Genomic DNA, 24960 nt, shown 5'->3' on the forward strand with positions numbered 1-24960 from the left:
AATTTGTTAATGATTAACAGAGGGGATAATCTTCATGAACATTGTCCATTACAATAAAAGAAATATATCAAAAAGACGGCGGATCAGTGAGCCGAGCAGCATCGGTTGGCTGGACCTCCTCAGGTGCGGGGGGGGGGGTATCGCCAGTTGCGTCCGGGGGGGTATCGCCAGTTGCGTCCGGGGGGGTGCTCGCCTCGCCAACTTCAGCAGGGACTGCACGAGGAGGAGAGTTTTCCTCCTCAATCACGATCGGCTCTACCCCCTCGGCATCTTCCTTGGCCGCCTCCTCATCCATATGCCGAGCGACACCAGCTGCAAGGTCATCCATCTTCAGGTCAGGGTGTTACTTCCCGAGGACGGCCATGATGCAACGATAGGAATGCCAAAGTCCCTGGTCGTACTGGTTGTCGGCCTCCCTCTCCAAGTTCTCGACCTGAGCCCGGTGGGAGTCACGGAGAGATTCGAGCTGAGCCTCATACATAGCCTTCTGCCTTTGCAGATCCTCCTTGACCTTGGTAAGCTCCTCCTCGAGGGTAATGGCTTTTGCTTGAGCAAGTGATTCTTGCTTTATCAGCTTCAGATTCTCGAGATTCAGCTCCCCTGCTTTCTTCTCGGCAACGTCAGCTCTGCTCGTCGCCGATTGAATATCCTCCTTCATCTTCCGGTCGTAGCGGCCAACCTTAGCCTTGTAATAGGTGGTCATGCAGCTGAGGTGGAAAGCGTTATGCTGCATGGCCCCCACCAGCTCACCCAAGGTGCGGCCGTCAAAGTCCTCCAGGTCTTTCTTGCTCACGGATTTAGTTAACTCATTGAGGTAAGGGACCAGATGTTCTGCTCGGCTGTCAGGTAAGCGAGATCGAGGCCCGACAGGAGGAGAAGAGGTAGCAGGATCTGTGGCTACTCCACTAGCTTCCCCGACTTTTACAGGAGCCGGAGGTAAAATCTTCAAGGGTGGGGCCTGCTGCACGATGTTGGCCCGCTTTGCGGTAGGGGCATCCTTACTCTCGTCCCTCTTCGTGGTTGGAGGTCGAGAACGTTTTCGGGTCAGAGCCCCAATCACAGCGTCCTCCATCCTATGGCCAGGAAGTATCAAGCGAGACTCGAGCAAGTTGTATGTGGTTAACAGTTCCCGGCTCGAGCAGGAATTGACTAGCACAGCCTCAACCCGTTTGAGCTGGCCAGGTCGGAGTGGGAAATGAACGCCCCAAGAAACTACAACACAAACAGACACTTGGTTAGAAACAAGCCAATAAAACAAGAACAATTATGGATACAAGGCATTTGAAGCGAGCAGGCAACCTGGGACCGTGAAACGGAGTGGGACCCGATAATCCTTCCCGTCCATTTGTGCGACCTGACCCCAAGGACCCCCAGCAAAAAAGAACTTTCTCTTCCAATTCCCACCACCACCAGTAGGGAGGTTGGTTATAGGTTTCCTGCTCTTGGTGCTAGATTGGAAGTAGTACCAGCCGGCATCTTTGGGGCTGCTCTTTAGCTGGTACAGGTGCTTCACCTCATCAACCGTGGGCTCGCTTTGGCAACATCTGTCCCACAATATGAACAGACCAGAGAGCACTCTCCACCCATTGGGATTCAGCTGACCAGGAGCTAGATTTAGCCCGTTAAGTGTCCGGGCAAAGTAAGGTTGCAAGGGACACCTCAGCCCGTACTTAAAGCTGTCCAGATACAGGGTAACATATCCCCTAGGAGGCCGGCTGGGAGCATCCTTCTTTCCCGGGACCTTGAGAGGTATCTCGCCAGGAATGCTATACCTCAGCCGGAGGTCCTCGAGCTCATCAAACGTGGTCGTGCACGTCATGTAATCAATAGCGTAATCCCGCGATAGGGCTCTACCTCTTATTGTACTCCTCCCCTCTGGTCGCGGCGCTCCTGATGGGGACGCCTCACCAGAATCATCTCCTCGACCCTCACTCAAAGTATCCTCGGAGCCAGAAGATCCATCCTCACCATTACTCCCGCTCGTAGAGGTTGTTTGGGGAGACATGCTCCTAGCACTAGTCCTGACACTAGACCTAATAGGCTCTAAGGGGATCTCGGGGTCAAAGGCGGGATCGGTGAGCAGACTAGGCAGGAAGTCCATCTCGTCGTCATCAACCTCAATGACCTTCTCTTTGCCTTTCGACATTCCCTAAACTCTAACCACAACACCACCAACTACTACCCAAACGAAAGAAAAAAGAAGTTATCTACAAACTATCCGAGACCGAGGAGAGAGAAGTAATACCTGAAGTACTGCTTCAATCGGAGAAAGGCAAGGATGGGGGCTTCGTGCCGGAACTTCTTTGCCGGAGAAACAGAGACGGAGACGGAGACGGAGACGGAGACGGAGACGGAGACGGAGACGGAGACGAAGTGAATGGTGAATATGCCGTTCGAGAGGATTTGACTTTCCAAATGAGGACGGACTCTTGGGTTGCCAGCATATAACTGCGCCGAATCCCGAGGGCCTCATAACCGTCGGTTTGAAATTCAAATGGAGGGGGGGAATTTCTGCCACGCCACCTCGTTCGCAATTAAATGCGACATGACTCTTGGCAGCCTTTTCCAATCCCACGCGAGCGAGTACTGTCGAGTTTCCACTGCTGGTCCACTACATTACCCAACACCAGAAACTGGGGGACCGGTGTTTGGGAGAGATATTGTTTGGGATAAATATGTCGACGAGACCAGGAATGACGAGCAGATATCTGATGGCAGAGTTCTGCGAACCGGTGTGTTCCGTAAAAGCCTGGTGCGCGGAAGAACAGGAGCAGAAATATCCTGCTCGTCCACGATGTTGTCATTCGCGAGGCCAATTTCCTATAAGAGGCATACGGCCATTCCGGCTAGAGGTCGATAGGCGAGGAGACCCGGTCGACGGCAGTTGGCAAGACATGCTCTCCAGCCCGAGAATCTAGGCACGACAGCCACGCTTTCCCCTGAACCGTGGCGTAACACGCAAGATCTCACAGAACCACGATAGCCACGCTTTCCCCTGAACCGTGGCGTAACACGCAAGATCTCACAGAACCACGACAGCCACGCTTTCCCCTGAACCATGGCGTAACACGCAAGATCCCACGTTTGCCCATAACGCAGCAGTCAGAGCCCCAGACCGTCTCGAAAAAAGCGGAAAATGGGGATTCAGAGGAAGCCTATAAAAAGGTAGCCAACGAAGGTAAAAGGGTTAGCATTTTTGAGATAAAAGAAAAAAACCACGAAAAAGCCATAAGACCTGTGGCAAGCGTTCCCCGAACCTTGATATCTGACTTGAGCGTCGGAGGGTTTGCGCCGGGAGAACAACCGGCGTACTCTGACTTGTCTGTGTGTGCAGGGATATCTGGAGAAGAAGCATTACTAGGAGACCTCCTGGTCGTGGGGAAGTTGATCGAGTAGAGATCCTGGTCGTAGAACGAGGAGAATCGGAATCTCGCATCAACAAATAGATTTATCTTAAATTGGTTTTAACACATATCCTAAAATAGGCTTAAACTTTGCCTCAAAATGAGTCCATACATTTTGGTTCCGCCTATAGTAAAACTGATTTAAGCTACTGAATTACTGATCTCGTTAGTTAACTAATTAAAATATTACCTTTTTTTTTTAATAAAAGAAAACTGAGTTTTTTTTTAATTTTTTACAATCTCAGAAGAGTAATGCCACATTTCTCAAGTAGTTTTCCAACAGTAATTTCATCTGAAATATGGAGTTTTTTTTACTCCGTCCTACCTTCCAATGAATAGATGCGAACACCATCTCACTTACGACCATTTATAAGAGTTGGTACCATTCATCTTACAAGGGCTTGTATATTGTACTTATCTTCACCCTTTTTTTATCAAATCACCCATCACTTCTTCGTTATATATGCAACAAACCGAAAAATTAACAAAGAAAAAGAAAGCAACAATGGTGAACATAATCACAGTATACAAGCTCTTGTTGCATGGCCTGATGAAGCTAGTAGGGATGACACAAAAAACAATAGATATAGAGCCAGGCACAATTTTAAACATCTGGGTTCCGAAAAAAGCAACAGAAAAACACGCTGTTGTGTTTCTTCATGCCTTTGGATTTGATGGTATCTTAACATGGCAATTCCAGGTGCTTGCACTAGCCAAAACCTATGCAGTTTACGTGCCGGATTTTCTCTTCTTCGGTGGCTCCATCACCGACAGGTCCGAGCGGACGGCATCGTTTCAAGCCGAGTGCATGGTCAAGGGATTGAGAAAGCTCGGCGTGAAGAGGTGCACGCTTGTTGGGGTGAGTTATGGTGGGATGGTGGGGTTCAAAATGGCTGAGATGTATCCTGATTTGGTTGAATCATTGGTGGCTACTTGCTCGGTCATGTTCACCGAGTCTGTAAGCAATGCTGCTTTGGAAAGGATTGGCTTTGATAGCTGGGTTGATTACTTGCTACCTAAAACTGCCGATGCTCTCAAAGTTAAACTTGATATTGCTTGCTACAAGCTTCCAACACTGCCTGCTTTTGTTTTCAAACATATTTTGGAGGTATGTATGCTTGCTCTATCTTGGATTTTGGTCTTGTTGGGGATACTTTTGGTCATGGTGGTTGTTGTATATTCAATTGTCGGTTGCTGTACAGTAATTTCTTTCAGTATTATTGATATTCAAGTGAACATCATCAAAACTAACTGGTTAATTATTTGTTGAATTTAATAATTCCCTCCCTTGTGTGTCAAAATCCATCAAATTCTCCTTTCTGAAAACAAAAAAAATTAAGAGAAGAAGAGAACACTAGCAGATGCAGTAGTGAGAGAGAAAGAGAGTGGTGATGGCACGCGAACTGAGAGAGAGAGAGAGTGATGTTTTTGTCCCCATCGAGCTTTTTTTTAATAATAAAAAAATATTTTATGGCTGAGAGGAAGGAGAGAGGCGAAACTGCCGTTTCTCTCACTCTTCTCTCAGCTTTCTAGGTGTTTAGCACTCCTCAAAACATATATATATATATATAACGAGAAATTATATTACTCAAATGCTTATTGGGGGTAATTATGTAACTAATTTTGTAATTTTAAGAAAACATTTAGAAGGCATTTACACATTTAGGGGAAAATAAATGTTCACCCACGTCAATTGCCTACTCTAACCAAAGGATTATTTAGTAAAAGACAAATTTTGAAAGTTAACTTTGAGTGTATCTTTTTATAAACATTTAAGAAATATATAATTAGATAAGAATCTAAAACTAACTAAATCTTAATGGTATATTACTATACATGCATATATGACAAAATACTATTAAGAGTTGAACACATGTCAATTCAGGAATGGATCCAAATTCTAAATAACAATAATTTTTAAAAATTTTCAGGTATTTAAGTAGGGGTGGACATTTGGTTCGGTTCAGTCCGAACCGAACCGAACCGAACCATATTATGACAATTTAGTTCGGTTTGGTTCGGAGTAAAAAACCAAATGGTTCAGAAATTCTGAACCATTTGGTTTTTTATTTGGTTCGGTTCAAAACCAAACTAAATTATCGAACCAAATGGTTCAAGAAAAAAATTAAAATTAAAATTAAAAAATAGTTCATAATTTATCTTTTTTATTTTTGTTTCTTAATTAATACATGATATTATACATATAATAGCATACACTTTATTTTATTATTGAACTTTGTTATTTTAATTTACTATTGTTATATTTAATTATATTGGTTATTATTTATGAATTTCTAGATTGTTTTTGGAATTTATTATGTTAATTTACTATTGTTAAATTTTATTATGTTGTTTATTGTTTGCTAATTTATAGACTCAAGATTATTGTTGTATTAATAGTGTATTATTATATTATATTTTTTTATTGAATAATGAATATATATGATAAAATCGAACCGAACCAAACCAAACTAAATTAATTTAGTTTGGTTCGGTTCGATTCTATAATTTAGTTTGTATTTGGTTCATAAATTCAATAATCATTTTGTTTCAATTTGGTTCGGTTCAGCCCTTGAACCGAACCAAACTGAATAGTGCCCACCCTTATATTTAAGGATGAAACCAAGTTTTACCCACCAACAAACTCGCTATTTCGTAGTGAAACTGATGGGCCCTTACTATTATTATTATTATCTTTTATCCAAGTGTATAAAAAATTAAAATTTTTAATTTCAAATTTTAAAATGCAACTTTTGGAGTACTCTAATAAAGGCAGTCAACTTTAATGACACAGTGGGGGCAGGCTCTGTTTGATCACAGAAAAGAGAGAGAAGAACTTGTGGAGACCTTGGTCATAAGTGATAAAGATTTCAGCGTCCCTCGTTTTACGCAGGTAATGTGAATAATTTTATTTATTAGGTTTTTTTTTAATACCTAGAATGTGCTTTGATATCTTTTTAAGTAATCAATTTTTATTTTTGAACCATTAAGGAATCTAATTGCAACCTTTGATCTTTTGCCCACAGAGAGGAATAACAAAACTGAAACTTGGCTACTAATAATCTCATTATAACTCTTGCAAGTATTCAGAACTAGCCTACCCAAATATTGTTTTTGGTATTTTTTTTCAAAGGATATTTTTTACTTTCTTGTTGAAAATTGAAATGGTGCTTTAGAGTTGATGTTTTTAGATTTGAAAATGCCTATGGTGGGTATTTTTAAAGGATTTGGTTTCGTTACTGAGATGAATTTTCGTTAAACACTGAATCAATGATTTTTAGGAAATAGAAATGGAGAAAATAAAAAAAAATCATAACTTTTGATTCTATATTCAGTAAAAATTTAACTCATTACTTATCCATTTTAAAAATATTATTAGGAAATGAAAAATAGTATAAATTTATCTCATACAATGTTTGAAAATATGTAAAGCTAAATAAACATTTTTAACAAATAAAGAATAAAAAGATGGGTGCGACTATAGTAGGGAACCATATCCTATTATATATGTTTCAATTCATAATTTTAAAGTTTTCTCGTATTTTTCCTGCATTTTAAAATTCCAAACCAAAAAACTACTTTGTGTGTGTGTGTATGTAAAATTGAGTATTCACCTACTTAAGCAATTTTTAATTATAAGTAGGCCACCGCACAAGTTTTCTTCACTTGTTGAATAACAAAATAGACACACAGTATTGATGTGTAAATGCTCATTTAGTCTTTATAGTTTAAGTTAAGGGACAGTTTAGTCTCCATATTTAAATAAAATACCTTATGACTCCCCTCCTATTAAATATGCTACACTCGTACTCTTATATTTTCTTTCTTTTTACATTAATATCCTTGCAATAACAGTCTTGGAAATATTAATAACAAGAAAAAAGTATGACAATTTAACAAATTAATCTTAAAAGTAAATAAAAATTTACATAATCTTTTATATTATTATTTTACTTTAGGATTAATCTAGTAAATTATTGTTTTATAAAATAATTATTAGTAAAATTGTTTCATAGGCACAAAAAGTACTAGTTCTTTCACATTGATATTTATTGTCTAATTTACTAATAAATAGTTATTGATTAATTTGTTAATTAACTTTTATAGATAAACTAATTAATGTCAAGAATATTATTGGAATGATATTACTATAAAAAGAAAGAAAAGGTTAAGGTAAGAATGTACCTATTTAACTGTATCAACGTTTTAAGTTATTTTTGAAAATATAGGACACTTAAGTCAAATTATAAGGACTAAACAAACACTTACCTCGGTTTTGATCATGTTAAGTTGTGAAATTTTTTTTTTAAGGGGAACTACTTCTATTCAATCCCTACAATTTGAATTAACTACAGTTATTTCATTTATTTTTAAAAGTTATTTAAAATGTTCTTATTGTAGATCTGTTTATTTAAAGTCTACTTAATTATCATTCATTTTTTACTTATTTCATGTAAGATTTGTTTTAATCTTAAGTCAAACCACAAATGTAATTATTATTGTACTTAATAAGTTAGATCGAACAATTATGAATGTAACGATAGAGGTACTTTAAGTAACTTTAAAAATTACAAAACTTACTTGCACTCTAAGTACATCTATTAATTTTTTAAGGTTTGTTTGGTATTGAAATGCTTATTATAAAATTAAAACAATAAATATTATATTATGCTTTTATTTAGTTGTTAAAGATAACCGCATGTATTGATAGAGCAAAGCTACAACTGTTTGCTAAAACTCGGGCAATAAGTTTTAGCTGCCAAACAACTAAAATAAATGGGGCCTAAGAAATTTTCTACATTTACCTGCTTTAAACTTTATTAACTCTCTTTTTTAGGTTCATTAATATTAGATAAAGAGAGTTCACTTCTAATACTTGTTTTACTTTTAGAAGACCTTGTGTAATACTACCATATCTTAATTTTTTATATATGAATGTAACTAATGTATCTCTTTCATAAAGGATTAATTGCTCCATATTGCCCATGAACAGTCACTTCAGGAGTAGTCAAATAAGGTTTAGTTAATTGTATTACTACATAGTTATCTTCAGCAATTAAAACTTGACCAGATTTTAGGTGTAGTCCCCTTTTGGTAATTGCCATTGGTTTATAGCCAGACAATGGGATAATATTCTCAATAATGTTAAAGGGACCAGTTTGAGCCCTGATGGAATTTTTTTTTTAATTTCCACAAAAATATAAAATATGGAAAATTACTATTCAATATTATTGTTAGTAGGATTAGATTTATGAACTTCTAGATTATACTACAAATATATGTATTTGTTGGTGGATAAATTCGGTTAAGCCAAGCTAGGAGCATCACATGCACTAAAGGGCAAAAAATAGAAGGAACGATATGCGTCCTCATATAGAATAATCTCCTTCACCTCATTTTTATAAAAAGACATATTATTGATGGTTAATTTTGGGCCAATGGTCAAAGGACGTGTGTCAATGATGAGAAGAGTATATGAAACAAGTATCAGGATAGACCTAAACACGCTGTATAGAGGAGGATTACACAGTGCTTGAGTTAAAAACGATCTTTTAATAAGAAATCGTCATGTGTCATACAAAAGAAATTTAAATGACTTCAAATATTTGAACTCTAATTGAAAATTATGCAAATGCCTAGTAAAGAGGACCACTGCCAATCGTGTTCCATCATGTGTCTTGAGGGACCTCAGGATGCCCTTAGTAGCCCTAATTTATAAACCATGCTTGAACTAAGAGGTTGTTCCTTCCCTTTTGATTCTTCTGTTTTTATCTTCTTATCCTTCATCATTCTTAGAAAAATGGAGGTCTTTTACTTTTCCCACTTCTTCATTCTTAGAGCTCTTGCAACTTAACAACATACACCACACAAGTCCCCATCTCCACTACTCATCTCTTAATGAAGAGATTTTCTTCGTAACCTTATCTTTCTAATATGCAACCATGGTTGATACAACACACTATCCTCCTTGTTATCCTTCATACATAAGTAAACTCCTTAGTACCTTCACAAAAGAACATAGACCTTTTATTGTTCTTTATCGTTTTCACGTAAAAAACCTATTGTAATATGTGGATGGGTTATCCAAATGCCAATAGTAGACGTAGGCCATAAGATGAACCATATAAATTTCGTTTGTCCTTTACATTTATGCTTATGCTTATGTATACTGTTTGCTCCCTAATAAGCATCCCTGGAGCATCATCAGAGCTCCCCAGAGCACCCTTCGAGCTACCCTGAGAATTCTATGGGCCTTCTAAGGCTCCCTCAACTCCATAGGCCCCACAGAGTCCATCGGGCTCGCTTAGTCAAGGCTTTTTTAATCAATCGAAGGCACCAAGTCACTTCGCCGTCACTAAATAAATTCTAATGTTCCTCGGTCCGCATCCCAAGCTAGGACGAATGAACAAGTGAAAAACGGGCCAAAACTATATCGAGAGTTCCATTAGACCTCAAATTATAATATGAATGTAAATCGCAACCCATTAAAAAATTTTGATCGATAAATTAATTATACTGCAAACAGTGCTTATTAAATGACGTTGATGATAATGAGTGACATGAATTCATGACCTGTATATCCATATCTTTTTCCACTTCAGCTGCATGATTTATATAAGAATTTGGATATGGTGTTGAGATGAGCCTTTTATGAGCTTTGTCGGCTATATATTTATAGCAATGTACAGTTAACATATAATTACATATTATACTACCATCACAATGTTATAAGAGACTTTAACTCAATATTTAATCTAACTAGATCCTTTATATAAGTCAAAGGCAAGTTGCTTATAAATTATTCCGGGTGCTATACGATTTCAGACGCATGCACGTTATTGATATATATAGATTCTTCCAAGTAATGTTATAGTTATACTCTTGTGTAAATTATTTTTGTACGAACTGATATATTATAATATAATTAGTTGAATGTAAATATAAAATAGAAAATAAATTATGTGGACCATGTGATGTTTTATTTTAATTACTTGTGTGATGCCATATCAGTTTGTATATAATAGTTATAAAACAAATTGTAACTGTATCACTGATCATGCGTCATTGACCCACTTGATTTTACGTATGAGATTGAATTAATTTGCAGAAAATATATCTCTTGTGGGGAGAGAATGACAAGATTTTGGATATGCAAACTGCCCGCAACTGCAAAGAGTAAGTTTCGGATTCTTTAAAGGGAATGACACTTTCATTATTTTCAGAATTGTTTTGACTACTTAGGTCTCCGATAGTGATAAATTTTAATAATATATTTTAACTTTAGCGTTCAATCAATAACAAGAAAAAAAAAACATATATCAACTGAAATAAATCAACCCATTTGAGTCACTTATAAACCTGGAATAGATATATGAGTCCTTATTTATTGCAAATATTTTTACGTTTTAAATACAATTTTGATTTTTGCTCCGCTTCCAAATTACCATATAGTATTAAATTCACATGTAATTTTCTTTGACAACAATACCGGCTAGCTAGCTTGGCATAATTACATTGACCATATCTATCATAAATGGAATGTGATGTGCTTTATTTATTGATTGGGAAAGTGGTAACAGCTTTAGTGAATGTCACAGGCAAGTGGGAGTGAATGCAACGTTGGTGTCAATTGACAAAGCAGGTCACCTTCCTAACGTGGAGCGACCGTTCGTTTACAATAGGCAACTCAGGAGAATTCTTGCCTCTTTGGTAGAAGAAAACGGTGGTCAACGCAGCTAGTTGAAATCTCCATTAGGTTTTTGAAATTTGATGTTCTCTACGTTGAATTTTGTTACATTTATTTTAGTATTATATTTTTATTTATTATAAGACATTAGAGTCAATTTTTTTTGGGTTAATAGAGGTAAAAGGTCTTTTAACCAAAAGAGAGTTTTGATGTCCCTAGTGAAAATATGGACTCTACATGACTATTTCTCTAAACCTTAGAGTATAGATTTTCTTTTCTCAAGAAATTATTGTTGCAATATATTTTATTTACTTAATTCCTTTATAACATATATTTATACACACACACACACATATATATGTCCTAAGGAGTGAGAATTTTGGGACCGAGAGTGTGGAATGAGAAAAAGAGTAGGTTATTTACTTACACTAGGAGTGTATAATAAAAATCAAAATCTCATTTATATGTTTATTTTGTCTTGGAGTAAAAGTAAATTGTTTTAAATTACAAGTTTACTCTTATTTTAAAGAATTGAGTTTTTCACTGCAAAATAAATAAAAAATTTTGATTATTAAATTTAATTATATAAATTAAAAATTATTATTAATATTCTCAATTATGTAAATCATAATTTTTATTAATTTTAATTTTAATTATATAAATTAAAAATAATTTTAATTTTAAAAATGATCTTATTATATTGATAGAGAATTAATAAAAACAACACAAATGAAACATTATTATTAATAATATAGTACAAAATTAATATTTTCTTAGGATAGACTATTTATTGTTATTAATTATTAATATTAAATAAATATAATACTACTGAAATTAAATAACTATAGTAATACTATATTTTCAAATAAAAACATTATATAGTAATATTATTAATTCTCTATCAATATAATAAGATCATTTTTAAGGAACTTTAACTTAGAATCAATGTAAATTATTATTTTTAACTAAATCTAATAATATTACTTTTAAATAAGTTTAATACTATTATTTTTAATAAATGTAATATCAGTAAATGATATAATAATATTATTTAAATAAATATATTATTATTATTTTTAATTAAATATAGTATGATTTTATTTTAATAAATATAATTGTATTATATTTAATAAGGGAAAGTAAAAAAGAAAGAAGTGATAGTGGATTATAGTTAATATTATATTCTCATTCCCATCTTTTCTTATGAGAGTAAAAATCTCATTCTTCCTTTTAAAAAATGAGTGAGTTTTACGAGTATAACTTTTATTCCTTTTAGGTAGAGTTTACTTTTTAGATTGGAGTGAGAATCCTAGGATTAGGAGTGTGAAGTGAAGTGAGAGTAAGTTGTTTACTTACACTGGAATAGAAGCATGGAATGAATGTTAGAATCCAATTTATGTGTTTACTTTGTCTTGGATTGGGAGTAAATTGTTTCGAATTACAATTTTATCATTATTTAAAGAATTATAATTTTTAATTACAAAGCTAATAAAAAATATATTTAATGAATAAAAAATTATTTTATTACATTTGTAAATTTATAATAATTATTAATATTCTTAATTATGTACATCACAATTTTTATTAAATATAATTATAGTAAATTTAATAAAAGGAGGGTAAATATAAAATGAAACATTATTTTACTTTATTTAATATAATTATATTAAATTTATTATTATATAAACTAATAATATAATATTATTAGTACAAAATTAATATTTTATTAGAATATAAATGAAGATAGCATATAGTAATATTTATTAATTCTCTATTAATATAGTAATATTATTTTAAAGTAATTTTAACTTATAATTAATACAAATTATTATTTAGTTAAATATAATAATATTATTTAAATAAATATAATATTATTTATTTTATTTTATCAAATATAAAATATAAAACTAAATAAGAAAAAAAGAAGAAAATGGAGAGATAAGAGTGAATTTTCACTCTAAAAATGAGTGGAGCCCACAAAATAAAATTCTCAATCCTTTCTCATATTATTAAAATAAATACTAAAATAAAAAGAATTCACGCTCCCTATTTCCACTTCAAAAAATAAACACAGGATATATGACGGTAAGACATTTGCATTCAATCAATTCTTGATCAATATTGAAGCCATCATTAAACCCATCACAGAGAGAAAGTGAGGAGAGCAGAAAAAGAAACGGGAAAAAAAATATTAAAGATAAAATTTGAGGATAATTTTATCTTTTTAATATTTATGAATAAATTATAAATGAGTGAAAGGGGTTCACTGAAATTTTACATTAACTAATTCACAAAAGGCAAAGGCTGTGGCAAAGGCGAACCAATAAATAAATTTTTTTTTGAAAAAAAGTGTCTGAATTATTTAATGCAATAGGGTAGCGTGCCTCCAGAAGGCCAATTGAATGAACTGGGGTTTTCCTTAAATAGCTCCACATGCTTTGCTTCCATGAGATGTGGGATTGAATCTCTATAAATCAATATCTCGTTTTTAAATAAGAATAGATTTTACTTAAATTATTTCAAAATGGATTGGTTAATTACTTGTCTTAATTAAATGAGCTTAGATATTTTAGTTGTGACACAGTAGAAAGACATTCATCCGGGTCCATATTTTCATTCAATAAACATATACCATCGCTCTCAAAATCCACGAAGTCGGCGACGTTCATTTCATAATATACATGTTCTTCTAGTCAATAATTCAACTCACAGGACTTTTTTATATTCTCTTCACATTCCTTCAGACCACTATAATTATCAAATCACCCATCACTTCTTCGTTATATATACAGCAAACCGAAAAATTAACAAATAAAAAGAAAGCAAATATGGTGAACATAATTACAATATACAAACTCTTGTTGCACGGCCTGCTGAAGCTAGTAGGGATGACACAAAGAACAATAGAGATAGAGCCAGGCACAATTTTAAACATCTGGGTTCCCAAAAAAACAACAAAAAAACACGCTGTTGTGCTTCTTCATCCCTTTGGATTTGATGGTATCTTAACATGGCAATTCCAGGTGCTAGCCCTAGCTAAAACCTATGAAGTTTACGTGCCGGATTTTCTCTTCTTCGGCAGCTCGGTCACGGACAGGCCCGACCGGACGGCGTCGTTTCAAGCGGAGTGCATGGCCAAGGGGTTGAGAAAGCTCGGCGTCGAGAAGTGCACGCTTGTTGGGGTGAGTTATGGTGGGATGGTGGGGTTCAAAATGGCTGAGATGTATCCTGATTTGGTTGAATCAATGGTGGTTACTTGCTCGGTCATGGGCTTGACGGAGTCTGTAAGCAATGCTGCTCTCGAAAGGATTGGCTATGAGAGCTGGGTTGACTTCTTGCTTCCTAAAACGGCTGATGCTCTCAAGGTTCAATTTGATATTGCCTGCTACAAACTGCCGACACTGCCAGCTTTCGTTTACAAACACATTCTGGAGGTATGCTTGCTCTCTGTTTTGATCTTTTTTGGGATATTTTTGGGGGGTCCGGATACGGTGCAACGGTGGTATGGTATTATCGTTGCATACAGCCGTTGGATCTACTTGGATTAACAGATCCATTAAGATCCAACGGACTGGAGCAACAGTAGCACGATACCACGGTACCATCTTCACCATAATTTTCTCCAATTTTTTTGGTCATGTTGGTCGTTCTATTTTGCAAAATAATCAAAATGCATCAAAATGGGCTGCTTTCTGCTGTTAAGAAGATTCTGTAACCTTTCAGCTTTTTGCATCTCAAGTTTTCCATATCGATCGATGTGGGTTTTACCAGGCCTGGGGTAAATTGGTAAAAGAGAAAAAAAATTGAGAGTTATCTTTTTAACAGAGGGCCATTAATTTAAGGAGTTTTGAAACATTCACGAGAAAATGAGGTAAAAAGTACCGAGTTCTGATCATTTCCTAATATTCAAGAGACGAAAGGTTTGCAAGGGGGTGGGACATTCCTCAGTCCCCACAGTTTGTGTAAAATTAAAAGGATTTTAATGGATTAAAATAATGTGATTTTTCCATAATTTTTACGGAGTGATCGTATGCCTAATAAAAAGGAAACAAATTATTGATAAAATATTGACAGTTTTATTGTGTTTGCAATTAAATAAGTAAAGCGAGTTTGGTTTACTGTTATTTTTGTCAGTATGTTGTCATTTTTCTTTTAGGGTCTCTCCCTCATATATATATATATATATATTACAAAAATTATTGAGGGAAAAATCACTACGCTTTGCGAAAAAACTTGTTTCCCGGTAATGATTTCGGAGAATGAGTGATCATGTGATATATGTCTAAATGTACCATGGCCTTATTTGTTTACATAAGTATATAAAAATTAAAATTTATAATTTAAACATTTAAAATTGCAACTTATTTTTTAAAAGTTTATATCATTTTTTGGGCCATTTTTAATTTCTTGATTGCGTGTGTGTGTATATATAATCATTCTCAGGTGCAGATACTCACATCTTTTAAAATGCGAGTTCACTGTATATACTATATGGTGTATTAGTTAATTGAATAAAAAATAATAAAATACTAATACACCATACGGTGTTTGCACTGTGTTTGTATTTTAAAAAATGCGGACATTTAGATTGTGTGTGTGTGTGTATTCAAGTTCTCTAATTAAGGCATTTAACCTATATAACTACGCGGACAGGCCCTATCTGATCACAGAAAAGAGAGAATTGAACTTCTGCAAGCTTTGGTCATAAGTGATAAGGAATTTAGCATCCCCCATTTTTCACAGGTACAAGAGTATTTTTAATTCTTTTTGGTTCATTTTTTTTTCGCTTATAATATGGCGGACTAATTTAAAATGTTCTTTCAACACGTTTTAAGCAATCTAATTCAAACATTCGATCTTTTGACCATAGAGTAGAATAATTGAATTGGAACTTGGCAACTACTAGTCTTCGTTATAACTATGCCTTGCAAGTATTCAAAACTGGCCTACTCTAAAATACTATTTTTGGCAGTAGTTTTCAAATGATGTCTGTGGTTTATTTCTTGTTGAAAATGAGAGTGTTGATTTTGAGTTAATGTTTTGGACGTGAAAATGATGTCTTTGATTTATTTCTTGTTGAAAATGAGAATGATGATTTTGAGTTGATGTTTTGTATGAAAAGTTGGATCTCAAAATTACAAAAATAATGATAAAGATATATATTTTGGATAATTTTTAAAATTACAAAGAATAACTAAGTAATTAGCTTAAATTATAGGACTAAAACAGTCTTTATCCTTTTTTTAATTTGAATTTGATATTGAGATGCTTGATATCAAATTAAAACACTAAATATGGTATTATGGATATAATTAATTGTTAAAAAGTAAATAATTAATTCTTAATAACATTGAATGTACCAGTTCAAATCTCCATGGAAGATTTTTTTTCTGTTTTCATAAAAATGAGGAATAAGGATAGATTTTTTTCCTAATATTGTTAGTGTGAGTAATTTTTTGAGCTAGCTTTAATAGATTTTTGGACTGTATTATAAATGTATATCTTTAAAATTTCACTGGACTAAAATTCTAAAATTTAGTATATTCATTTTTAAACTATTCAAATAAAAAATATTATCAATCAATTAATCGTAACGAAAAATGTGCTCCCTAAAATGCCTAGGATAACGATTGACATTAATTCACGACTTACTAATACCCCTATCTTTTTCAGCTTTAACTGCATGATTTATATGAAAATTCTAATCCAATGTCGAGAGAAACTTTTCATGATCCTCTGTTTGCCACGTATTCATAGTAGTGTATAATTAAAATTTAACTATATTTTATTTTTATATCTAATAGTTACCGATCAGGAATATTTAAAAAATTAAATTATTCGAAGCATGTTGCTTTATGAATTGTTCCAGGTGCCATACGCTTTTAAATGCTTGCTCCTTATTGATTTATAAATGCTTCTTTGACCCATTTAATTTTATGGATGGGATTGAATAAATTTGCAGAAAATACATCTCTTGTGGGGCGAGAATGACAAAATTTTCGATATGCAAGTTGCCCGCAACTTGAAAGAGTAAGATTTCCTATTATTTTTTAATTTATTTTTTACTACTTAGGTCTGTGACAGGGATGAACTTTTAATAACATTTTTCATTGTTAGCTTTAAATCAACTAACAAAAGAAAATATATATAAATATATCAACTGCAATGAATCAACCCATTTTAGTCAAATCTAAAAATCAACAATGAATAGATGGTCCTTACTTATTGTAAATAATTTTACATGTTAAAATACGATTTTGAAGGTAGACAGATGAGCTCAATCTAAATCAATTTTTAACCTTATCACCTTATCACATGTTAAGCATTAGATATTGCTTTTTTTTCTTACTAGCTTGTTAGTTGATTATATATCAACATATTGGATTTCGTGTGCGCAATTGTACACTTTACATTTCACATTTGATGTAACATAGATATCATAAATGGAAAGTTAATGTGCTTTATTAAGTTTTTATTGATCGAAAACGTGTCAAGAATTTTAAATGAAATATGGCAGGCAAGTGGGTCAGAATGCAACGATGGAGTCAATTGAAAAAGCAGGTCACCTTGTTAACTTAGAGCGTCCGTTCGTTTACAATAGGCAACTCAAGACAATTCTTGCCTCTTTGGTACATGCAAATGGTCAACACAACTAGTTGAAGTTTCCAATTCCATTAGCTTTTGGAATTTTTATGTTCTCAATGTTTGAAGTGTTTATTTAAAGATATCATATCATTATGGCAGAATATTTTATGTATTAATTCCGCTATTTATTCCTCCCCTTAAATTGTGCCGATCATTTTGGATCTAGCCGAAAGTCAAATAGTTTCTTTTGTGTTACATTATATATATATATATAATTATTAAGTTTAATGATTGTTCAATCCCCTCTCTGATATGTGAGCATCTTTTAAGAAGAAAAATTACAGAAGAGCGGCCTACTATTTTGAGCGTGTACTTTTAACAACAACAATTATTCAAAGAGTTTTTTTTTTAAAAATTAAATTTATTAATGAAAAATAAAGTTCCTAATTTATAGTAATTTGACTTTGACAACTTTGGGATGATACAAACACGTACCCACGAATTAATTTTATTTAAGAGTAGCAGATTAATCATGAAGAGAATGCTGAAAGATGCTGAATCGATAATGGCCAAGTGCAGAGCAAAAAGAAAGATTTTCATGCAATTAAAGTTCAGCATACTTCACGATCTTGTAATTCTATTACTCATTCTTTAGCTAAGTTAGTCTTAGAAAGAAATGAATCTATTGTTTGGGTAGGACCATACCCTCCAGAAATCATGTATTTACTAAACTCGTTGGTTGAATGAATTTGTTTCTTCTAATGGCCAAGCAATTTTTCCCATTAGAGAACTTAATCAACCGCGGCTTCCTACTATCATAACTTCGAATTTTTTTTTATAATTTTTAGGAATTGCGAAGACTTGATTTTGATAGAGAAGGTGGCCAATCGAATGTATTGCGTAATGTAAGTGCAGAATAGAGAAGAAAGGTTCTTTGAAAGTTGGGGAAGAAGAAGAATTGTTTTAAGGTACTTAAATAAAATTCAAATAAACAAATCTTAGCCATTTAATTCGGTAATAGTCATGTGCCAATAGATCTTAAAAAGTTCAGATTTTGATCAAATCATCAGGGAAAATGAGTTTAGGATCGAAATCCCAAATCTACTATTTTCTACACAAAAAATTGTACCCAATTTTATCTTTTGTGCTACATTGATTAGTAAAAGAAATTCTTAAAAATTATTTTAATTTTCAAAAGATCCTCAGGCACACTTCACATCTCCTTGTCTTTTGTATTAACTCTCAAAGAGGATGAAATGACCAAATTGGCGAGAAAAGGAGAGTAAAAAACTTTTGAAAAAAATGGGTGACATATCTCAAATTGGCCTTGATTTTCATTTTCTTTGGTGTTAGTACCGCTTTCACAAATCGGGCTTCTCCATAGGCCAGATTGACGCTGAATAATGGCCCCATCTTATGGGGCTTTTGTTGGCTTCATGTCCATCTGACAATGAGACAATGAACGGTACTTTTAACAACCCTTTAATATTCTGATAAAACCCTTGTTCTACGGAATTACTTTTAAAGACAAACAAAAATAGAATGAACCATTTGTATTTTCTCTCTTTGTACACCTTTTTCCCCCCTTATTGTTACGAAATCTTCAATTTTTTTATCAATATGTTTTCTTAATTTTTTTTTCAATTTATGGCTCTCATTTATTCAGTTAGTTTACAAAAATCTAAAATAATCAATTTCTTGGTTTAAAAATTTTAAAATAATCCAATTTATCTTTTTCTTTGTAAGTTAGTATTTTTCAGTTTTGTAGAGAGAAAAAGTTTGAAGAGAAGAATGGAGATAGCAAAACTTCAAGAAATTTATTACCAATAGAATGACTTATGTGAAGGGTGAAGTAAGAAGACGACAAACAAATTTTTTGGCTGTTCACTATAGAAGAATTTTTAGAGTGAGAAAACTGCTAAAAAGTAAGTAGTCAAATAAAAAGATTGTTAATTTAGAGAGAAAAGTTAATTTTGGTATTAAATGGGGTATAATTAAAAAATGGTGGGACTATTTGAACCCACTAAACTACTTAGTAAACTCATTTACTAAATAAACCCACCTTTAAATTTTGAAATTTTAAATTTTACTCAATAAACCTACTTAAGTACCTAATGTATCCTTATTAAACCCAATATTTATAATAGTAGTGATTTTACTCATTAAACCTATTAAATTCATTTCTAAACCCTTGATAAATGTTTCACAATTTTTTTACTTTGAAGAAAATTTTTGCCTTTTGCCCAAGCTTCTCCAACTAGAGGTGAGGCTACATTGATGCTGAAGTTTAGAATCCGATCAAGAGAAGTTGTGGGAAAGCTGGTGAAGACAACACACAAGAAGAAAATCTCCTGCCCTTTAGCCATAGACAATCTCAGCACTAAACCCATCAAGTTCAAGAAGAATGCATGCATATATAACTGATCAGACCGAAAGTTGATTGATGAGTTATTGAGTTTATATCTTTTTTTTTTGTTTGTTTTTGTTCTTGTATTTTCTGAGTTGCAGGCTTGGGTTTCTTCCACTTATAAGAAAAATGAGATGTATTCATACGTGTTCCTGATTCAAGCTTATTCTCAATTTGGTTTTGTGCCTCCATAAAACCTCTTGATTGATTAGAATTTAATGAAAATATGATTAGGGTTTGATAAAATTGTGTTGAATATAGAAATGGGTTCAAAGAGTAAAAATTTTATTTTTTAATATTATATTTTAATGTCTATAACTATAATTTAATTCAAGGGTATTTTAATTATAAAAAATTATTTTCAAAAGTGGGTTTAATGAGTAGTATGGTGGGTTCAAATAGAGGAGCTAGAAAAAGGGGGGGTTTTAAAAGGATAATTGAGGAGCTAATAAAGTAAACCACCACTTCATATCTTATCAGACCCAATTATATTTTTTATAAATTTTTTTTTTTTTTATAGGAACATCCATACAGAATTTTTTTATAGGAACATTCATCTAGTCTCAGCATAAAGTAATAGAGTCATCAAGTCTGGTTGTGAGGTAATGTATCTGCGTATTCATGTAGGTTAACATCTGCTAAAATGTTACCTACTACAACACTGCGTGAAAGAACCAAACGTTTTTTTAGCATCCAACAAGGTGTTTCAATTACTCTATTATTAGATGCGTCATTGCCCCAGTCTATTAGTGTTTATTACAGATCAGTACTTAGCTAAATGGTTGCCATCTTCTCAGTCTTATACTCTTATAATTGAGGCCGAGAACGAAGTAGAATTTCTCATAATTATATCTGAGACAAGGCATCTTATTCATTAGAGATTTTCGAGGCTTCTAATTGTAACTATCTCCATGATTCTCTCAATATGCTCTTTGATCTTGTACTTCACAATACAAATAATGAAATCGAAATTATTACTTCAACCTTCAATTGTTCTGGTCTTAATGAAGCAGCCGCAATTAGAGATTCACGTTGTACAATTGATATTATTTAATTTCAACATAATTCTCACCAATAATTGCTGTTTACAATTATTCTCTCTCAGCCTATAAAATTAAGCTAACAGAAGCATATTAATTTTCTTATGACGTGTATGTTAGGTGTGTTTGATGTGCTGTACTGGATTGCATGGCATTGTTTCTGAGCTAAGATTGACACTTTCATTTCATTACGCCTCAATTACAAAGGACAGAGACGGGAAAACAGAGAGATAAAAGAGAGTTGTTCACACGTTGATAGGCACATCTGCCTTTCAAAAGATACACGCAATGTTCAGTTTTGAGATAAGAAGGCCTTGGACTTTTTACTGCAGCTTAAGATTCTTTAGAATCCTGTAAAAGCAAGAAACAAAAATATAGTCTTAGATTTTGACATATTATTAAGCATGCAAAATATTCATTATCAGTGCATAAACTGCTTGAAAAATGAAAAGCGATGATATGAAGGCTGCCAGATGTTGACGGAATTAACGATAAACCCAGCTAGAATTAACGTATTATCATCGCTTATCACACAGTAAAACTGCTAGGGTGTACCCTCTGTTTCTGTCAAGCTCTTCTATTAAATTTTTCTGTTTAATTATCAGCGTTCTCTTGGTTCTACATGCTTTTAATTATTTCATAGGAGATCTCAAACATGATATATGATAAGCAATAGCATTTTATATTTCTATACCGAAAGTATTACATTATAACTCTCTCTCTCTCTTAACATGTGTTCCCAGGATACACGTTTACGTAACCCTTTTTCTATATATCACAGGTCCACAACAGGCGAGGGTCAAAGCTCCAAGCACAGGTGGACCAAAAATTTATCAAGTGGGATTTTTTCTCATGTGGAATTTCTTTTAGATTAGGGACAGGATAAGAAGCTGAAAGTAATTTTGATTCTTCAGGATTATCCAAACCGGCTGGCTTTTTGAACTGACCATTCTTGGACCGCTTTAAGCTATGCAAACTTTTTAGAACAAAGTCATTAAGTTTTCTTTGTTAATTTAGTCCATGGACAGTAAATTTTCATCTGGGACTTGATAAATACATTACAGTCCATCCAAATTTGTTCAAGCTTAGACAATCCAGTGCGGCTCACTAAACACACCCTCAGGATCTTGGCTCTGATACTAAATATCTTAATTAACATCTTGATCCAGAAGCTTAAACTTTACCTAACGTTAGTATTAAAAGTCTAAGTCTAATACCATCTGAAAAAAGACCAAACATGGTGTTGGAATTAGCTATATATATTACCTCTCTTCATTAGCAGCATTGTAGCTGCTTCCAGGGGACTTGTAGTTGGGGATCGGAACTCGGCCGGCCTCAATGCGGTTGAGATCGTCAACAAGGATTTCATAGTGTTTCTTGACTTCCTCCACAGTTTTGCCTCCGCCCACAGCCTTGGCTATGTTTTGCCAGCGGTCTGGGGTTTCCTTGTCGTACAAGGCTAGAGCCTTCTCAAAGAGCTTGTTTTCCTTTGGTGTCCAAGTAGAACTAAGAGAGCCTGAGGCCATAATAACTCCGCACTCTTCTATTCTTTTTAGTGTTTGAATATTGCTAAGAAGTGTAAAAGATAGAGATGGTGAAAAGAGGAAGAAGAAGATGTTGGATTTTGTTCAAATGATGGCTTGTGTGTGTGCTGAAGATTACTAAGGATTAGCTGCTTAAATATAGAGTAAAAGGAGAAGTTGTGGAGCCACATGGGAATCTATTTTCCCAAAAGGTGGCATATGGTGTGACCCGTCATCTTTGGAACCACAGGATGAATTAAGCAGGAAAAGGGCATTTTTTTCCCAAAAAAAGGAAACTATTAAACTGATCTTAATTAGGGTACAATTGTAATTTTATGACTTCTGCTTAATTTTAAAAGCACACTCCTGAAAATATAGAACGATGAATATCCATGTCACAGTAAATATAGACCATTTACATAATTATACATGACAACTAGTAATTTCATGTCATGATAACTATGGAAAAAAATGTGCACCATCTTAATACCAAATGTATCTTAATTTAGTGAAAAATATAATTAAATTAAGATGTGGCAGCTGATAATAGAATCTTGAACCATTGCTGGGTTTTTAGAATTCCGAAACAGACATGTGGCACTTATTATTGTTTGTTGATTAAAATTTTAATGTTTTTAGTTTGCTGAAGGGTTATTTATTACAATGAGTCATCAATATTTGACAATGTAACTTTTAGTTTTGAAAACATGATTTAAGCTGTCGAAATTGGAGAATTATTTATAACGATGAGTCCTCAAACATTCAGCTATGTCATTTGTTGTTTCAGAAACATGATTTAACCTGTCGAAGATTGCAGGCCGAGTAGGAGACAAATAGCATTTTTTGTTTAGATGGTATTTATAACGATGAGTCCTCAAACATTCAGCTATGTCATTTGTTGTTTCAGAAACATGATTTAACCTGTCGAAGATTGCAGGCCGAGTAGGAGACAAATAGCATTTTTTTGTTTAAATGGTACTTGCATGCATATACTTGAGCTGTTATTTAGGGATGGCAAAAATCTCTACAGGGACGGGTACCCTTGGAGATTTTCTCTATTCGGGGAGGGTATGAGGATAATTTCATACCCAATTTCTTATTCGGGGAAGGGACGAGAATTTTTTTTTATCCAATTTCTTATTCGGGGAGGGGACGGGGATGAGGTGGAATCCCCATCTCCTACCCATTTCCCCATTTTAATTTTTAATTTAATTTTTATTTTTTAAAATTACTAGTAAATAAATAATAAAATTTGAATTATAAAATTATAAGTATTGGTAAAAATAAAAAAATTATCAAAATATTTATATTATTAAATTTTTAGGCCTAATTAACTAATTAAAGTCCTAAATTTTTATTTAGGACATTAAAAAGACCAGACAGATTCAATTAGTCCAAAACTTTTATTTTAATTTTAATATTCATTAAATATTTTAAACTTAAATATATTTTTTATTTATTTTTAGATGTTATAATTGTCCACAGCAAATCACAATTTTAATATCTAATCTAATCTAATATTTGCTCTTGATTTGCTTCGACTTAACTATTGTACTGTAAAGGGAATAATCCACATTTATAAAGTACCCACGCTACCATTGAAAAGTTAATTTTGAATCTAAATTTGATTTTATTTGTAATAATTTTGTATTAGACTATTAATTTATTCATGATAGTTTGTATCTCTTACATGCTGCGTTACTTACTAATTTAATGTATGTGACTTTTGTAATGGATATTAATGTAAGATATATTTCGAACTTTACTTTTGTTTGAATTTTTTATTTTAATATGATTAATTCAAAATCGAAAACAAAAAAATGTATTAGTTATTCGGAGATGGGGGGATCCTCGGAATGTATTAGTTATTCGGAGATGGGGGGATCCTCGGGGATCCCCTGTTATTATTCGGGGAGGGGATGAAGATTCTCTTAAATAAATTTGACGGGGATGAGGAGGGGACGAGGACATACGTAAAATATCGGGGATGGGTACGGGGAGATTGGTCCCCTCCCCTCCCCTCCCCATTGCCATCCCTACTATTATTTATAGTCTCGATAAGAATTAAAGAATTTGAATGTTAATTGGGTTCCATTTTAGGCTGTGCTTGGCTTCAATTAGATGGATTATTACACAGTTCGCATATCTGAACTCACCTTTAATCGGCCAATTCTTGTGGACGTGTAATTGAGATAAACCTAACCTTGTAAAAGAAAAAGAAAAAAAGAAAGCAAGAAAGATATAGCGGTTACCACATAAGCCAAGAGCGACAACAGAGCAAGAAAGATAAAGGAAATGGGAAACTTTATTGGGG

The 24960-nt window shown here is 33.6% G+C and overlaps 4 protein-coding genes across 6 annotated transcripts; 2 read left to right on the top strand and 2 right to left on the bottom strand.

Annotated features, from left to right (window-relative positions):
- Nucleotides 1–343: 343 nt before the first annotated feature.
- Nucleotides 344–2473, bottom strand: LOC127899131 (uncharacterized). Its single transcript, XM_052432108.1, has 3 exons — nt 2246–2473; nt 1567–2149; nt 344–1212 (listed from the first exon to the last, which is right to left on the bottom strand). The coding sequence occupies exons 1-3, from the start codon at nt 2471–2473 to the stop codon at nt 344–346; spliced, it is 1680 nt and encodes a 559-aa protein (XP_052288068.1).
- A 1241-nt stretch (nt 2474–3714) lies between these two features.
- On the top strand, nt 3715–11407 carry LOC102625407 (uncharacterized). Of its 2 annotated transcripts, XM_006469085.4 has the most exons (4): nt 3725–4512; nt 6199–6297; nt 10513–10580; nt 11003–11407. In XM_006469085.4, the coding sequence occupies exons 1-4, from the start codon at nt 3868–3870 to the stop codon at nt 11142–11144; spliced, it is 954 nt and encodes a 317-aa protein (XP_006469148.2). In that variant the 5' UTR covers nt 3725–3867; the 3' UTR covers nt 11145–11407. The 2 variants fall into 2 exon arrangements, with proteins under 2 accessions (XP_052287691.1, XP_006469148.2); XM_052431731.1 differs by lacking the exon at nt 6199–6297 and having other exon boundaries at nt 3715–4512.
- A 2342-nt stretch (nt 11408–13749) lies between these two features.
- LOC102625683 (uncharacterized) lies at nt 13750–17975 on the top strand. Of its 2 annotated transcripts, XM_006469086.4 has the most exons (4): nt 13762–14525; nt 15745–15834; nt 17054–17121; nt 17609–17975. In XM_006469086.4, the coding sequence occupies exons 1-4, from the start codon at nt 13920–13922 to the stop codon at nt 17745–17747; spliced, it is 903 nt and encodes a 300-aa protein (XP_006469149.2). In that variant the 5' UTR covers nt 13762–13919; the 3' UTR covers nt 17748–17975. The 2 variants fall into 2 exon arrangements, with proteins under 2 accessions (XP_006469150.2, XP_006469149.2); XM_006469087.4 differs by lacking the exon at nt 15745–15834 and having other exon boundaries at nt 13750–14525.
- Nucleotides 17976–21280: 3305 nt separating this feature from the next.
- LOC102625117 (protein RADIALIS-like 3) lies at nt 21281–22787 on the bottom strand. Its single transcript, XM_006469084.2, has 2 exons — nt 22390–22787; nt 21281–21474 (listed from the first exon to the last, which is right to left on the bottom strand). The coding sequence occupies exons 1-2, from the start codon at nt 22647–22649 to the stop codon at nt 21447–21449; spliced, it is 288 nt and encodes a 95-aa protein (XP_006469147.1). The 5' UTR covers nt 22650–22787; the 3' UTR covers nt 21281–21446.
- Between the last annotated feature and the right edge of the window lie 2173 nt (nt 22788–24960).

The sequence above is a fragment of the Citrus sinensis genome, chromosome 8 (assembly GCF_022201045.2).
Source record: "Citrus sinensis cultivar Valencia sweet orange chromosome 8, DVS_A1.0, whole genome shotgun sequence".
In the NCBI taxonomy this organism is placed as follows: Eukaryota; Viridiplantae; Streptophyta; class Magnoliopsida; order Sapindales; family Rutaceae; genus Citrus; species Citrus sinensis.